The 18477-nt window shown below is 38.0% G+C and overlaps 1 protein-coding gene across 1 annotated transcript in view; it reads left to right on the top strand.

Annotated features, from left to right (window-relative positions):
• LOC150097089 (myosin-14-like) overlaps nucleotides 1-18477 on the top strand; it is a 1147103-nt gene that overhangs the window by 214234 nt on the left and 914392 nt on the right. Inside the window, exon 5 of the mRNA XM_090407039.1 lies at nucleotides 16820-16846. Within this exon, the coding sequence (XP_090263165.1) occupies nucleotides 16820-16846 (27 nt within the window). The remainder of the gene's footprint in view (nucleotides 1-16819; nucleotides 16847-18477) is intronic.

Raw genomic sequence — 18477 nt, 5'->3', positions numbered from 1 at the left:
TGATGAGAGACATGAACTCCCATTCTACCTCAATAAAGGTCGAAACTAGTCTGGGTTGTGGCCCTTCCCTTAATGCATAACATTAGACATATCCGCAAGGAGATGTGTTTTGCATTATAGGAGATACTGAGACAGGACTGTTGGTAGCTTGCTCCACCTTTGCAACGAGTTGCCCTGGTGTTGTACCACTTTACCCCAGTCCTGAAGATACTTTCAGGCGCAAACTTTGTTTGCTCACACTTGGATAAAGGATTAAACTAAATTTATTATACTTCAGTGGGAGATGTCAATTGGACGAGGTTTAAGTAATTTGTACATTTTAGCATACAACACACACTGGTGTGTACTTTCCTGATGATTTCTAGATGTGCATGAGTACATTTTGGACCACACTGTTTCCCTGAACTGCCTGCAGAGGCTTCAACTTTTTCTGCATCACAGTAATGCAGACCACATTTGTCATGGATTGATGGGAAGGGTTTACAGTCTGCATGTAGAACTTTGGTCGTTTTCCAGTGCATCTGTCCACTGTATTTAAGGAATGAAGTTTTGTCTCCCATTGTTGATTTCAATAGTTTTTAAGTGCATATCAAATTTTGTTCGGGGTCTGTTGAATGCTTGTCAGTATTCTGGGGCTAGAGTTCTGTAATATTAGCTTTTGGCTCTGTTCTTTTTACAGATGAGATTTTTAATCTCTTCCAGAAGTTGGCCAGAGTTTCTGCATGCACATCTGTGGTAGTATTAATTGGTTGTTATCTGATTTTCCAAGACTCATAATTGCTTGAAGCCAATGTAGTAGCCGTTTTGGAGGATTTAAATTACTAGAGAGAGATGAGCAAATGAATGGTGATTCAGTTTAATGCAACTAAATGTAAGGTCTTGAAATTTGAGAGCCACTGATGTGAGGCTGCATACTCTGTTGGTGGATCTATACTAGGTGAAGTATAGATCCACGTGACAGTCAATAAAGATCTGAAGTTTAGGGGAAGGAAGGATGGAAAGATGGTGAAGATAACCAGAGGAGTAATATTGAGAAAGATGTTGAATAGCAGAGATAGAAGAGTGGTAATTCCATTGTAGAAATCCCTAAATGGATGGCATCTGGATTATTCTGCTCAGATCTTGTCACTGGGATTTGAAGGGAATAAATTAACCATGGACAGGATCCAGAGACAGATAACGAAAATGATATCAGAAGTGTAGTGTGTTACTTATGAGGATAGACTGAGATACTGCAGTGTTTGATGGATAGAAGACAAAGTGGTGATATGACTTAGACATTTAAAACATTTAAACCATTTAAGTTAATTACAGTATTGACACTGGAGAGAACTATTGTATGGTAGAAGAATGAGCAAGGACCATTCCTGAAAGTTGTGAGTGGAAGTCATGAGTAAGAGGGTAAGAAGTGACTTTCTTTGCATTGAGGGTGATGAGTTGATTATAAAATTCATTGCCTGGTGGGAGAGTGAATGGGTTTAAGGAGAGGAATGATAGACTTACTATTTTACTAACCCACTATTTCCTTTTGCCAGAGAGGGAGAGATCAAAAAATGCTGTCCAAATTAGACACAAAAAAAGTCTCCTGGCCCTGATGGCATTCCTCCAATTGTCCTGAAAGTTTCTGTACCAGAACTGACTCCTATGTTGCCTGTATATACTCTCTTACTCTGCTGGTATCTATCCCACAGCCTGAAAATTGGCCTGTATTCGACCCATTCTCAAGAAGGGTGACAAGTCACTGCCGTCCAACTACTGCCCTATCTCACTTACTTCAGTCCTGATTGAAGTAATGGAAAAAAATCATCATTTCCCAACTCCTACACTTCCTTGAAGTGTAGGAGTTGGGAAATGGGAAACCCACCTAATAAATGACTGCCAGTATCGATTCCATTGCTGCTGATCAACAGGAGATCTGCTCACATATGACACCCATCTCTGGACAAATGCCATGGAGAAGTTTGGTGAATCTCAATTGGTTGCACTTGATATTTCCAAAGCTTTTGAGAGTTGTGAGACAGGGCAGATACCGGGTCTGGCACAAAGGCTTACTAAGCAAACTGCCATCGTTTGGTCTGTCTCAGGACTTCTGTAGTTGTATTGCCAGGTTTCTATGTGGATGCACACTATGTGTAATTGTGGATGGTTCCTTATCCTCTCACCATTCAACTAATGTCGGGTTCCACAAGGTTCTGTCCTCTCAGAAACCCTCTTCCTGCTATAGATCAATGACCTGTCATTGATCTATAGCAGGAAGAGGGTTTCTGACAGCACATCTGCAATTCATTTGCAGATGTGCTGTCATCTGCAAATGAATATTTGCAGATGACAGCACATTGCACTTCTCCCTTTCATTTGATAAACCTTACCCCACACAACTCACCTCAACCTACAGAACATTAACCACCTCCCTCACTTCTGATCTCCAAACCATCCTCTAATGGGGTTCAGAAGACCTCGTCAATTTCAATGCTAATAAAACCCAGTTCCATCTTGTTTCTCATAAAAAAAGAACCATTTTCTTCCAGTATTACTTTTGACAATACCCAAATTTCCAGACAACTTGAGATTTCTCTTCTAGGAATTACCCTGACATCAAGCATCTCCTGGCATAAGCACATCACAACTGTTGTTTCCCATTTTATGATTATTATTCTATCTAGTGAAATTCTGCTTATCTATATTCAACTTTTATCTATGTATGAGACATCACCCCAAAATACAAATATTTAAGCTATTTCTCCCCTTAGTGTCCCTAATATTTATATTATACTGCACCTTTTGGGACATTTAGTTTGAGATATAAAATACAAAAACAAGGAGCAATTACAAAAATATGTCTGAGTGTGAAAACCAATATTGCAGTCGTGACACTTTATCTCGTAACTCATCTAAATATTCTCCCCTTCCGCGTGATAAGGTTCATAAGTTTTCAAGTGGTTCATTGGGCAGCATTTCAGACAACTGTTTTATCAATGAACAGAGGTTTATTAAACTCATTAGCATGGTACAATTCAATTTCTAATATATATAACTTAATTCAATACTAAGAAAACGTTTACAAAATAACATTGGCTAATCACAAGTATTTGGCTAAGATCCTATATGGGTATTGCGATCATGCTGCCATAACAAATTCAACACATACAATCATATGTATAATCCCAGATCTAATTAACACTTTAGTTAACCCTATATTAGTCTGAATACGCTATATGCTGTAGCACATGGACATATGTGATCAATTCACTCTATTTAACTATCTAAAACTATGTAGATTAAACTATCCTTTCACTGTGCTAATACATAACTTTGACATTTAAAACTTTCCTATAAGTTACAATACACATTCATAAATCTCAAGACACTTGAATAGTTATATAATTAATATTAACAAGCATACTCTCATTACAGTCAGTCATGTACTATAGTCCTAGTGTAATTTTCCTTAGTCTCTTCAACTGTTCAGTAATAGAATAATGATTACAATTACCTACAATTTCAATTAACATGAGATTTTTACAGTACCTTTTGACTTGGGTTTTCAATATTGGCCTCTACCGTTTTTCCGATTGTACTATCCTGGGAGGAACTCCTCTATAATCTGTCACTCCTAAGTTCTTTTGGCATTAAACTGGCCTTTTGCGATCTTAACTTTTCGTACTTGAATTAAGGACACACTTAGAATCATCTATACAATGGCTGTGAAACTCACCACGTGGGCACTGACTTCTTTATAAATTTCCTCTTTTCGTTGTTGTCACTGGATTATGAAACACATAGACAATACCTTCTTTCCTTTAGCTAAATGGCATTCCTCGTTTCTTACCATACGAATACGGAATCGAAATCCTGCTCACTTTTGTTCCCTTGTTGTGTCGGATGGAGATTAACTCCAACCCCGCCACTCAGGAAAGCTGTGTGAAAAAACCTATATGAAAAGCTCGTGAAGAAACTATCTGGGAAAAAGCCTTATGGGGGGGGGGTTCTAACCCTTTTATACCTTGACCCCTACTGGCACCTTCTTTAATTTCTTTTCTCCGCCCCTTACTGGATTCGACTTCACTGAACAATTAGGGTGGTGTTTTTCTACCAAACATCCTGCGGTCGGTGAGCACGCGACTCACACATGATGTCTCAATCCGGGAATTGACCCTGAGTGATAGTCTTTTGCTAGCCTCAAATTAATCCCCCTTCCAAAATTTTCTAAGAATTTACTTAATATTTTAATCTCTCATTTCATGTGTTAAAACTAGCCTCTCATATACGATTTCTTATGACTAATCTTTTCTGTCTTACTTAACTAATTTTTTTTTTTTTTTTTTTTTTTTTTTATATCACAACTGTAATATATTCCTTCTTTTATTATTTAGTTCAACAAACACTTTTTTGTTATATATTTAACTTGGATGCAAGAATATTTTTCTTTCTTTAAATAATTTATGTATTAGCTCTTATACAGGGGTTTTATTTTATTTTCTCTTCATGTTCCACCATGATAACTGAAAATTCCACATAGTGAAGGTATCAGGGTGTAACACAACCATTGCATTCTCAGCTTCAAAAAAACTAGGATTTCTCTTTTGCTCAAGACGTTACTTCAGCCTTGAACAGTTTTAACCTTATACAAATCACAAATCTGTCCAGCTATTGAATACTGCTCTCACATATGGGGTTGTGCCCCCTAAAAGCTGACTCAATACAGAGGAGAGCAATCAGACTTATTAATGACCCATCTCTTACCAACTCAGTCCCCTGACTTTCGCACAAACATTTGGTTTCTGCAATATGTACTGTCTGACCACAGATGCAGAGAACCCTGGCTGGAAGATTGCCAAGAAGAATCAATTGATGTTGAAGGGGGAGAGAGGAATAGGGCAATGTATGAATTCATCACCAACACGTGAAATCATGTGCTTTATACATAAAATTTTCCAACTGTTGTACAAGCAAAGTAGTTACAACTTTAAAAACTAGCATTTTCATAAAAGAAAAGCTAATTTTCCAATGTATAATGATAAACTGTCATCCCACAAAATGCATTGATTACTCTATTATCGGAATGGATTCACCTTCTTCTGCCATGCACAGAAGTGTCGAGCGGTCTCACATCTGTGGTCAGACAGTATATTCTACAAATATTTTCATGGGAAATGTTCATCTGAAATATCGTCAATAATTCTCCCACTTAGTACTAAGATCATTGGAACATGTGCAGCTGCCTCTCAACATCCCTTTGTAGCACACCTTGAGACCCACAGAACAAGTTTCTTTTCCTCCTCCTTCATCCCTGCAACTGCTGTATTGTGGAATGGTCTTCCCCTTGTTGTGTTTCCCAAGGAATACAATATATAGTCTTTCAAATCAAATTTTCCTTTCTTTTAGGCTGCACGGTGATCCGAATAGATTTTGGAAAATTATGGAGACAACTGCCATGTCAAATCAAATATATACAAGTTCCTGCTTTTCCAACTTACTATCCATATGCGGTACTAATAAACTATAATTTGATCAACCAACCTCTCGTGTATGGGCTCAACATAAAAGGAAAAAAAAAGACTTTGTGTTGTTTAAGATGTGCCTCTTGCGATGAGGCATGTGAGGTCCATAATAATAATATTATTAAGTAATAGTAACAATAATAATTATTAATATTAATAATTTTAATAAATAGATAAATACATTTTAATTAATATTAATTGTTAATAAAAGTAGTAATAATATTTGTATCAGTCTTATATCTACTGTATTTTAGGTATTAATGTAGCAATCATCCCAATCTCTTTTGAAATTCATTATTGCTGTTCCAACATTTTTGCGAATGTTAATTACACTTGGGATGAATTAGTTTCACATCGACATAAGTTGATTATATATCCTCTTAATAAACTTTATTTTTTTGTGCTTATTCATATATTATTTTTTCTGTGTTGCACAAGTTATTATACGTGGGTGGTCCAAAAGGTTCTCGGTCTCGACCATAGATGGCAACAGATGGCAACACTATTGGCAAGATTTTTTTCTTCTAAGTTGGTACATCTGTCATAAGCTGCACTGTGAAATTGCACTGTGAAATTGCAAGTCATTTATTTATTAGTATTAATGCATTTATTACTATGCAAGATTTATTACTATGGATGAGACTTGGATTCACCATTACACACCAGAATTAGAATCCAAACAGAAGTCAAAACAGTGGACAGAAGCCGATTGTTCAGCACCAATGAAGACAAAGGCAGTTCCATCAGCAGGAAAGGTCATGGCATCAGTGTTTTGGGATGCTAAAGGCATTTTTTTTATTAATTATCTTGAAATGGGTAAAACAATACCTGGGGAATATTATTTCAATCTTTTAACCAGACTAGACAAACAAATTCGTGAGAAAAGACCCAGTTTGCAGAGCAGAAATCTTTTATCACGACAGTGCACCTGCCTACAAAGGTGCTTTGGTAATGGGAAAAATTAAGGGATCTGCTCTGTGAATTGTTGGAACATCCGCCCTATTCCCCAGATTTGGCCCCCTTTGACTTCTATCTCTTCCCAAAACTAAAATTCTTCCTTGTTGTTCAGCGTTTTTCTTTGAATGAAGAGGTGATTTAAGCTGTAGAGGGTATTTTGCAGATCTTACTGAGAACCACTACAGGGTCAGGATAATGGTGCTGGAGCATCACTAGAATAAATGTATTAATCTTAAGGGAGATTATGTTGAAAAATAAAAATTATTTTGAAATTATAAATTCATTTTTTCATTGTTATGCTGAGAACTTTTCAGACCACTCTCGTATGTGTATCTCCATGGAGTCAAAAGATTTGTCATATGATACCCACATAGTTCTAAAAACTCATTTATTTCTTTAAGAACTTGATTATTCTTCAGATTGAGAGTTTTATTAAATTCCAAAGAGTGCTTTGGACTAAGCTTAGAAATTAAAAAAATGCAAGATGTATTTTATTGTTCATTTTGCATTAGCATCTCTCACTTAATAATTCTTTTGGCAGTCAACAGATTTCATTTTTGCTTCTCTCAGATTGAAGCTAATGAAACAAATTATTCCACTTTGTTTATTGTTATTTATGTGTTTTTCTAATTATTATTTAAGCTTGAACACTTTGTGACTAATTTGAATAAGTACTTAAGTGTATCTGTTGTCTTATCTAAATGTGCTATTATAATAGAACACCTAAAGAGACCCATGTACATGTGGTTATGTGTGTGCATGGCTAATAAGAAAGGGTGATTATTATGGGTGATTTTAATTATGGTAATAATTAAATGTGGTTGAGTACGTGATTGAAGAAACTAGAGGCTTTAATGTTTTGGAATTGGTGATAAGCCTAGGATGTGAAGTGGGACCGCTGACAATTATTGTTTCCCAAATTTTGAACATTTTATGCATCTGCATTTATTTAAATTGGTTGATTTCTGAGTTCTTCTGCAGATTTTATAAACAGTCTTTCCCTTTAAATTTACTATGGTGGAGCATGGTGGTTCTCTTCCAGAAGATCGCAGGATTGGGTTGATGGACATAGCCTTCTTTATGATGGGCAGCGGATTTGTTTCAGCAATTTACTTGCATTTTATTATTATTATTATTCAGGCCTCCATGGAGTCAAAAGACTCATTGTGGGAGGTCCTTCCTAAGAACATAAAGTCTGTCAAGACTTATCGAGGGGAGGTTCCCCCTAAGAAACACAGTCTATTATACCACTCCTTAAACTCATTGACCATTCTTGCTTTCACCACTCCATCAGGCAATGCATTCCACGGTTCAACCACCCTCCATTCAAAGAAACCACTCCTCACCCTCTTGCTCACAGTTTCCTTTTGTAACTTCCAGGGATGGCCTCTTGTCATCATTCCTCCCTGCTGTTCAACCAAGCAAAAGAACTCCCCAGTGTCAACCCTGTAACCACCTCTCAACAGTTTAAAAGTCTCAATCATATCACCTGCTTCTCTAACCACCAAATTCTGCAGTCCACATTCCTTCAGCTGATCCTCACAACCAAAATTGTACAGTCCTGAAACCATTTTTGTCATCCATCTTTGTACCCTTTCCGTGGTTAATTTATCCCCTTCAAATCCTGGGGACCAAATCTGAGAACAATAGTCTAAGTGTGGTCTGATCAGAGACTTATACAACGGAATGACAACCCTTTTTTCTCTGCAGGTCAGTGTCCTTCTCATAATTGCAGCAATCCTCTGTGTTACCTTCACCACCTTTGCAGTATGTCCCCTAAATTTCAGGTTTCTATCAATCATCAACCCCAGATCTCTTGTCTCCCCTACTTCCTCTGGTATAACTCGTCCCATAGAGAATGCAGCATCCCATCGATGTTTCCCAAACCTCAAGACCTTACATTTTGCTGCATTAAACTGAACCCCCATTCATTTGCCCATCTGTGTAGCTTATTCAAATCTTCTTGCAGGGCTATTACTAATAATCCTTCCCAGCTTTGCATCATCTGCAAACAACTGAATATCCCAGTGAGAGCAAACAAAGTTTGCGCCTGAAAATATCTTCAGGACTAAATATAGTGTTGTACTATCTTATCCAGTAAGTAGTGCAACACCAAGGCAACTCGTGGCAAAGGTGGAGCAAGCTACCAGGCACTTCTAACCCAGTATCTCCCATAATGCAAAACACATTTCCTATGTGGATATGTATACTGTTATGCATTAAAGGGATTGGCCATCTACCCAGACTAGTTTCGACCTTTATTGAGGTCTCTTCAGTGGGAGCCAGGCCCAGAGCTGGAGATACCAGGCAGAAGCAGTAGCAAGTCATCTGTGCCTATGGGAGTTGCCAAAAGGTTTATCACCTTTTTTTAAAAATTACTCTGGATTTAGAGAAAGATGTTGAAAATTTATTTATCACTAGGTTAGACTATAATAGATTTAGTTTAATCCTTTATCCCAGTGAGAGCAAACAAAGTTTGCGCCTGAAAATATCTTCAGGACTAAATATAGTGTTGTACTATCTTATCCAGTAAGTAGTGCAACACCAAGGCAACTCGTGGCAAAGGTGGAGCAAGCTACCAGGCACTTCTAACCCAGTATCTCCCATAATGCAAAACACATTTCCTATGTGGATATGTATACTGTTATGCATTAAAGGGATTGGCCATCTACCCAGACTAGTTTCGACCTTTATTGAGGTCTCTTCAGTGGGAGCCAGACCCAGAGCTGGAGATACCAGGCAGAAGCAGTAGCAAGTCATCTGTGCCTATGGGAGTTGCCAAAAGGTTTATCACCTTTTTTTAAAAATTACTCTGGATTTAGAGAAAGATGTTGAAAATTTATTTATCACTAGGTTAGACTATAATAGATTTAGTTTAATCCTTTATCCCAGTGAGAGCAAACAAAGTTTGCGCCTGAAAATATCTTCAGGACTAAATATAGTGTTGTACTATCTTATCCAGTAAGTAGTGCAACACCAAGGCAACTCGTGGCAAAGGTGGAGCAAGCTACCAGGCACTTCTAACCCAGTATCTCCCATAATGCAAAACACATTTCCTATGTGGATATGTATACTGTTATGCATTAAAGGGATTGGCCATCTACCCAGACTAGTTTCGACCTTTATTGAGGTCTCTTCAGTGGGAGCCAGGCCCAGAGCTGGAGATACCAGGCAGAAGCAGTAGCAAGTCATCTGTCTAACCTAGTGATAAATAAATTTTCAACATCTTTCTCTAAATCCAGAGTAATTTTTAAAAAAAGGTGATAAACCCTTTGGGCAACTCCCATAGGCACAGATGACTTGCTACTGCTTCTGCCTGGTATCTCCAGCTCTGGGCCTGGCTCCCACTGAAGAGACCTCAATAAAGGTCGAAACTAGTCTGGGTAGATGGCCAATCCCTTTAATGCATAACAGTATACATATCCACATAGGAAATGTGTTTTGCATTATGGGAGATACTGGGTTAGAAGTGGCTGGTAGCTTGCTCCACCTTTGCCACGAGTTGCCTTGGTGTTGCACTACTTACTGGATAAGATAGTACAACACTATATTTAGTCCTGAAGATATTTTCAGGCGCAAACTTTGTTTGCTCTCACTGGGATAAAGGATTAAACTAAATCTATTATAGTCTAACCTAGTGATAAATAAATTTTCAACATCTTTCTCTAAATCCAGAGTAATTTTTAAAAAAGGTGATAAACCTTTTGGCAACTCCCATAGGCACAGATGACTTGCTACTGCTTCTGCCTGGTATCTCCAGCTCTGGGCCTGGCTCCCACTGAAGAGACCTCAATAAAGGTCGAAACTAGTCTGGGTAGATGGCCAATCCCTTTAATGCATAACAGTATACATATCCACATAGGAAATGTGTTTTGCATTATGGGAGATACTGGGTTAGAAGTGCCTGGTAGCTTGCTCCACCTTTGCCACGAGTTGCCTTGGTGTTGCACTACTTACTGGATAAGATAGTACAACACTATATTTAGTCCTGAAGATATTTTCAAGGTCAAACTTTGTTTGCTCTCACTGGGATAAAGGATTAAACTAAATCTATTATAGTCTAACCTAGTGATAAATAAATTTTCAACATCTTTCTCTAAATCCAGAGTAATTTTTAAAAAAAGGTGATAAACCTTTTGGCAACTCCCATAGGCACAGATGACTTGCTACTGCTTCTGCCTGGTATCTCCAGCTCTGGGCCTGGCTCCCACTGAAGAGACCTCAATAAAGGTCGAAACTAGTCTGGGTAGATGGCCAATCCCTTTAATGCATAACAGTATACATATCCACATAGGAAATGTGTTTTGCATTATGGGAGATACTGGGTTAGAAGTGCCTGGTAGCTTGCTCCACCTTTGCCACGAGTTGCCTTGGTGTTGCACTACTTACTGGATAAGATAGTACAACACTATATTTAGTCCTGAAGATATTTTCAGGCGCAAACTTTGTTTGCTCTCACTGGGATAAAGGATTAAACTAAATCTATTATAGTCTAACCTAGTGATAAATAAATTTTCAACTGAATATCCCCCTTGCAATCTACTGGCAATGTCATTGATATAAAGGTTAAACAATATAGGTCCTAGTACTGATGATAAAGTAACCAGTGTGTTTGATAAGGGAGATTCATATAAAGTGATATTCTTGGACTTGGCAAAAGTAATTGATAGATTATGACATGAAAAGTTGATATACAAGCTGCAGAGGATAGGAATAGATAGTATATTGGTTAGATGGATTGGAAATTGGCTCTCCGAATGATACTAGCAAGTTGTTTATGATGGAGCAGTGTCTCAAAAAGGTGGGTAACCAGTGGCATGTCCCAGGGTTCTGTTCTTGTGACTCTTGCTTTTTAACTCGTTTGTCAATGATTTGTCATGTGGACTGATTGGGGATCTTCAGTTGTTTGCTGATTTATGATGCAAAGTTGGGGAGAATTATAAGTAGCACTGCTGATGTTAACTCCCTTTAGGAAGATTTGAATAGACTTTTGACTTGGATAAATTAGTGGGATTATAATTTTAATATTAATAAGTGCAAGGTGTTGCATTTTGGAGTGGAAATATATTGCTGTGTACTATATTGATGATGCCCTACTGCAGGAAGTGGATGCCATTCGAGATTTGGGAGTGATGGTTGACAGTAGACTGAAGTTTAGAGGGCATATTGCTAGTGTTGCAAAGGCTGCACATCGTAGTGCTGCTATGACAAGAAGTACTCTAACGTGTAGGGATAAGGAAGTGGTTGTGCTGCTGTATAAAGCACTGGTCAGACCACACTTTGACTATTGTGCTCAGATTTGGTCTCCTGGTTTTCAATGTGATGTGGAAACATCGGAGAAGATCCAGAGATGAGTGACTAAGACAATATCAGGACTTTGGAATGCTGGTTATGGAGAGAGGTTGAAGAATTGTGGATTGCTGAGCTTGGTGGATAGGAGGAAAAGAGGTGAAATAATAGAGACATTTAAATTAGTGATAGGATTTTATCAGATTAATCCAGATGGGATTATAAAAAGAGTAGAAGGTGAGAGGGCAAAATCCAGAGGCAACCCCTGGAAATTATATAAGAATGTGATGAAGAGAAGTGTGAGGAGTAGATATTTTAAATGGAGAATTGTCAGTGAATGAAATGCATTACCATAATGTGTTGTTAATGCAAGGAGTGTTAACGATTTTAAGATTTGCTTTGATAAAGGTATGGAGGACGTAGTAATAAAAACATAATATAGATTGGAATGAAGTGGCAGTATTTCAGAGCAAAGCGAATGAATTTCATGAGAGTTTGAGGGACAACTATCTCCGGCAATATACATAACAGAGGGTAAATTGAAATCAAGGGTCTTGGATTGGATTATCTCATCAAGTAAATGAGGGTGGGCGAAAGTGCTGCTGCTGATGATGATGATGAAGTGATTACTTAGGTGGTGGCCAGCCATATGAGAACTTCTGTGAGAAGGGGATATATGTGGAACAATAAAGCTGGTGATTATTATTATTATTATTATTATTAAAACAAGACCTCATGGAGTCAAAGACTCATCTAGGAGGTCCTTTTATCTTACACACACATCTCATCATACCGTGTCTTAAACACATTCAAATTACTTGCAGACACCACGCTCTCAGGCAAGGCATTCCAATCACTCACAACTCTGCACGAAAAAAACCTGCCTCTCACTCCCTTACTCACACCCTCCTTATACAGTTTCCAGGGATGACCTCTGGTTCTCCCCTGATCTCCCACTATTCTCTGTAGAACTTCTCCACCATTGATCCTATAACAACCCCTTACCAACTTGTAGGTCTCTATCATATCTCCCCTCTTCCTTCTCTCCACGAGACTCTGCAAATTACATCTTTTCAATCTTTCCTCATACTCAACATTCCAGAGGTCAGAAACTACCTTAGTCATTCGCCTTTGGACCCTTTCCAACATCTCTTCATCCTTCTGAAAACCCGGTGACCAAATCTGGGCACAATAGTCCAAGTATGGCCTAATCAAAGCCTTATACATTGGAACAAGTATCTCCCTACTTCTACATGTCAGTGTCCTCCGCATCATTCCTAGAAGTCTTTGTGTTGTCTTCACAATTTTGGCGATGTGTCCCCTAAATTTTAGATCCTTATCCACTATCACCCCCAGATCTCTTATTTCCTCTACTTCCAACAATATATTCCACCAAGCATAAATTCTGCATCCCATCTTTGTTTTCCAAATTTTAAAACCTTACATTTTGCAACATTGAACTCACATCCCCATTTGCTTGCCCAATCACTCAATTTATTCAAGTCTTCTTGCAAGGCCACAACATCTTCACTACTCTTTATGGTTCGTCCCAACTTTGCATCATCTGCAAACAACTGAATATCTCCATCCAAATCTTCACCAATATCATTAATATATAAGTTAAATAGTAATGGCCCTAAAACAGACCCCTGAGGCACTCCACTAGTGACTTTCCTTTTCCTGGATATTGCACCCCCATACACAACTTGTTGATACCTATCAGATAGCCAGTCTCCAATCCAATGCACTAATCTAATATCCAACCCCATCCGATCTAGTTTGACTGTCAACTTATCATGAGGTACTCTATCAAAAGCTTTTGCGAAATCCAAGTATATTACTGTGTATCCTTCTCCTCTGTCCAAGGAAGCAGTCACTTTATTGTAATAAGTAAGTAGATTACTAAAACATGACCTCCCTTTAGCAAATCCATGCTGTCCATCAAAGATTATACCATTGTTGTCAACCCAACTCTGGATCCTAGTTCTCACAAGCTTCTCCAACAACTTAACCACAACACCTGACACACAGATAGGCCTATAGTTTGATGCTTGAGTTCGATCACCTCCTTTATGAAGTGGCACAATCTTGCCCTCCTTCCACTCTTTAGGAACTTGACCAAGTGCAAGACTCGTATTAAAAAAATATGTCAAGGCAGGTGTCAACTCTCTAGCACACTCCTTCAGAATACGTGGTGATATATTATCAAGTCCCACAGCCTTATTTACATCTAGTTTACTCAACTCCCCAAACACCTCTTGCTCACTTACAGTCAGTCTCTTCTCCCCATCATCAACTGCTCTTAATCTCTCCATGAAGTCACATTCACAAGATTGAAAGATCTTTATGAATTGCTCATTAAGTATCTCCACAACACATTCTGCAACAGCTGTCTTTATACCATTTCCTCCAATCAATGTCATCCTTCCATAATCATTCTTTCTTTTGCTGGCTACATATCGAAAGAACTCCCTAGGATTCTTTTTGGCTTCATTAGCTAACTGCTGTTCATACCTCTCTTTAGCTACTCTCACCAACCAAGTCACCCTCCTTGCCTGGTCTTTGTAGACCTCATGAAATTGGTTACCTCCACTTCTCTTATGCTGTCTCCACAATGCCTTTTTTTTCTGTATTGCATGCTTAATCTCTTTATTCATCCATCTCACACCTACCTTATTTAACCTTCTCACCCGTGGTATACATTTAGACATTGCATCTACTAAATAGTTTTTGAAAATCCCCCAAGCTGCATTGATCTCTTTTCCAGCTAACTCCTCATTCCATGCTACATCTGCAAGCTGTAGCATGGAATTATGACCAGCTCAGGAGATGGCTTGCAGCTATATCATGGGATGAGGAATTGGATGGAAAGGAGATCAATGCTGCTTGGGACCTGTTCAGAAACTATCTGAGAAGGCAATGTCTGAATGCATTCCCATGATCAGGAGATCAAATAAGTTTAGGTGTGAAATGGATGAATGAAGAGGTGAAGTATGTATTTGGAAGAAGATGGCGGTATGGAAGCTGTGCAAGATGAGTGGTGGTAATAATCAGTTGCATGAGGAGTACAAAGAGCAAGCAAAAGAAATAACTCGCGTGGTAAGGGCGGTATAAGTGTAATATGAGAAGCAGTTAACTAATGAAGCCAAAAGAAATACTAGGGTGGTATGTGGCCAGTAGAAGAAATAACAATTATGGAAGGATGTTACTGGCTGGAGAAAATGGCAGAATGATAATCACTGAGAAGGATAGTAGAGGTGTTAAATGAGCCATTCTTAAAGGTATTTCTTCATTGTGAAGGTACCATCAGAGAGAGGAGAAGCCACTGATGGTAAGTGAGCAGGAGGTATTTGAGAAGGAATTGACTGAACTTGATGCAGTAAGACTGAAGGAAGTGATGATAGATCACCATATGTGTTGAGGGAATTCCAGGAGTTAACTACAGCATAAATGTACCTTTTCAGCATGAGTCTTAGACTGGCCCAACTTCCAAGGAGTGGAAAGAATGCAAAATTGTTCTGGTTCATAAAGAGGATGAATTTACACAATTGAATTAAAATAGTCCGTACTTTTGTTTGCAAAATTGCCTAAAACTGCATCTTTCACCTCATTGTCATCTGCAAATTTTTTTCCTTGAATGTCTTTCTTTAGTTTGAAGAAGAGGTAATAGTCACTGGTGCTAGATCTGGGCTGGGTGGGTGTTTAACTTCCTGGAAGCCACAGTCCTTCACTGCAGCCTTCGCAACAGTAGCTGTTTGGACTGGAGCATTGGCATGAAGCAGGTGAACACCATGACTCAGCATTCCTTGTCTCTTCTCCTTTATGGAATCATGCAGCTTGTGCAGGAGTGAAGCATAATGTTCTGAATTTACAGTGGTATTCCTTTCCTTGAAGTCAATTAAGAGAATTCCCTGGCGGTCCCACAAGATTGTTGTCATGATCTTCTTGGTGGACTGAATGACCTTGGCTTTTCTTGACATTGCTTTGCCTGGTTTGTGCCACTCCATAGATTCCTTTTTGGAAAGAGGATTATAATAAAGGACCATGGTTTCATCCCTGGTGACAATGGACTCCAGCACTTCTCTTTGATTCCCATGGCAAAGCTCTAAAAACTTCCAGGAACAGGTCACACGATACTCCTTCTGAAATGAAGAGAGAAGTCAGGGCACCCGGCACCCACCTTGCCCTGGCCTTTGTCATGTGAAGCTTTTTGTGAATGATGTGAAAGAAGATTGTTATAGAAAACATCAACCTTGCTGAGATTTCTTTGAGCTTCAGCCGTCTGTCATTGAGCAGTTCCTGCTCAAAAAGTTCCTCAGTCATCACTTCCACAGGCCAATCATCACAAGGATCATCTTCGATGCTCTCTCTCTTCCTAGGAAAAACTCTTTAATCTATTCCTTTATGGTAGAATATGAAGAAACGTTCTCATAAACATCATCCAATCACTGTTTGATAGCACTTGGAGAAAGACCTTAGTTGGTGAAAAATTTTATCACAGCACAGTACTCAATTTTTGACATTACAGCCACTTAGCTTGTCATGTATTGTTTCAACTGTCTACCTGTGTCATTCAGTTGGAGGCACACATGACAAGCTAAGTGGCTGTAATGTCAAAAATTGAGTAGTGTGCTGTGATAAAGTTTTTCGCCAACTAAGGTCTTTCTCCAAGTGCTATCTGTTAAGCATGCCATTTTAAAATTGGTGCAAATTTTGTGTATCAGGCCGGAAAATTTTGGAACCTACCTTGTAGGTGGTGGAAATGCACTACCTGAAAGTGTGGAGATGGTGAATTCATTTAAGTCATGGTCTGATGAGCTGTGTGTGTGTGTGTGTGAGAGAATTGGTCCTCTCACAATGAGTCTTTGATGCCATGAAGGTATGATAATAACACGCTCACGCACCCTTGCACGCTCTCGCATGTGTGTGTGTGTGTGTGTGATATGAAGTTACAAATGATTTGTTTTGAATGACATTTGATATTTTTGTAAATATTATGGACTGATATCATGTAAATAATTCTTGGAATATGTTGTTTATATATAATAATATTTGTTATATTTTTTCTGCAGTATCAAGTGCCTTCATCTAATATTATTGTAAGTATATTTTTAGTATAATATTGTTTATTTTTGATAGCTTAGTGTGACTGCATGATTGTTAGGTTTTGTCAGTGCCAGGTTATTTTGCACCCTAAGCAAAGTTTACAAGTGCACTCCTTATTTCACAAGTTGGATATTTTTTAAAATGAAATTTTAAATATAAAAATTAAAATTATTTTGGGATGCTTTATTAATAATATGCAAAGTAATATACAATATGTATAATATATGAAAATCAAATTTTAATTTTTCTTGCCTTCAATTTTGCAAAATTTTCTACCATTTCCTTTAAATCTAGTGTAGAAAATAGATCGTGTTCAATTGAAATTGTTGTTAAATCTGTTAACCTGTTTTGGGACATTGTTGAGCGCAAGTATGTTTTAACAAGTTTTAACTTTGAGAAACTATGTTCTCCACTTGAAACTGGAAGTGTCAGGAGAATTCTTAGTGCAACAAAAGCGTTGGGTACAGCTATTGCTGCGCTATAAGAATAGTACTTCTTGTGGTGGCATGGATTTTGGAAGTCGTCGAGCTATTGCTTGAAGTTCACTGCAGAGATTCTCAGCATCAATATCTTTATTAGTATTATGAGTTAAAACATTTTCAAGATTTTTGCAATCGTTTAGTAAATCAGTAGCTGTTTTTTCAGTGATATTATATATATCATAAAGAAATCCAAATAGAACATTATGCTGCTGTAATTGTTGGAACCTCTCTTCAATTGACTGTATATCCATATCCCAGACACAGTAGTAAAATTCTATTTTGAACTTCTGCTGAGGATCTTGCAAAACCTCATCTCGACATTCATATTTGAACTGCTATCGTTGTCTTCTCTTTCTGTTTTTTTTCAATTTCAAAATTTGGTTGAATCTCTAGTTCTTTTGCAATTTCAACAGCATCAGTCAAAATTTTTTCAAACCCCTTATCAGTTCTACATTCTAGAAGGTATTCTTTGGTTACTTTTAGTTGCTTCGTAACTGAATTTAAATCAGCCTCTTTTCTCTGTATCATTTTGCTTGAAATATTTACCTCATAAAGGATGTTGTACCACGCGACAAGGGCTACTATGAACTTAAATTTACAAATGGAATCAGCAAGGGCTTTTGCTTCATGTCGGGTAGTATTTCCAGTTGAATTATTTAATCTTGGGTCATCAAAAATTTACATGAGTGCATCATATATACTGACAAAATGATACCTTAGTGGTTTTAAAGCATCGATATGGCTCTCCCATCTTGTGTTACTCAACGGTTGAATAGTCAAGTCCAAGATACAAGTAGAAAGAATTTGTCAACGATGAGTAGATGCAGAGAAATAGTTATAAATCTGTTGAACTAAAGTAAAGAAGCTGGTTGCATCTAAACAACACCTGGAAAGCGTCATTGACCACTAAATTTAAAGAGTGTGAACTACAAGGAATAAAGAAGGCCCAAGGATTTATATCTAGAACTCTCTTTTGAACACATTTTCTTTGGCCTTCATATTACTTCTGTTATCATGTCCTTAACCATGGAGATTCTCGATCGGTAATTCCATTTGCTTTAGATGTTCAATTAAAGTTTCTGTTATGAATGAACCTGTAGTTTCCTCTAGAGCAGTGGTCTCCAAACTTTTCGCCGTGAGGG

Source organism: Typopeltis vanoorti, chromosome 17, assembly GCF_054136105.1.
Source record: "Typopeltis vanoorti isolate ZY-2024b chromosome 17, IOZ_Tvanoo_1.0, whole genome shotgun sequence".
NCBI classification, from domain to species: domain Eukaryota; kingdom Metazoa; phylum Arthropoda; class Arachnida; order Uropygi; family Thelyphonidae; genus Typopeltis; species Typopeltis vanoorti.
The sequence above is the reverse complement of the archived record's forward strand: the minus strand, read 5'-3'. Positions and strand labels throughout refer to the sequence as shown.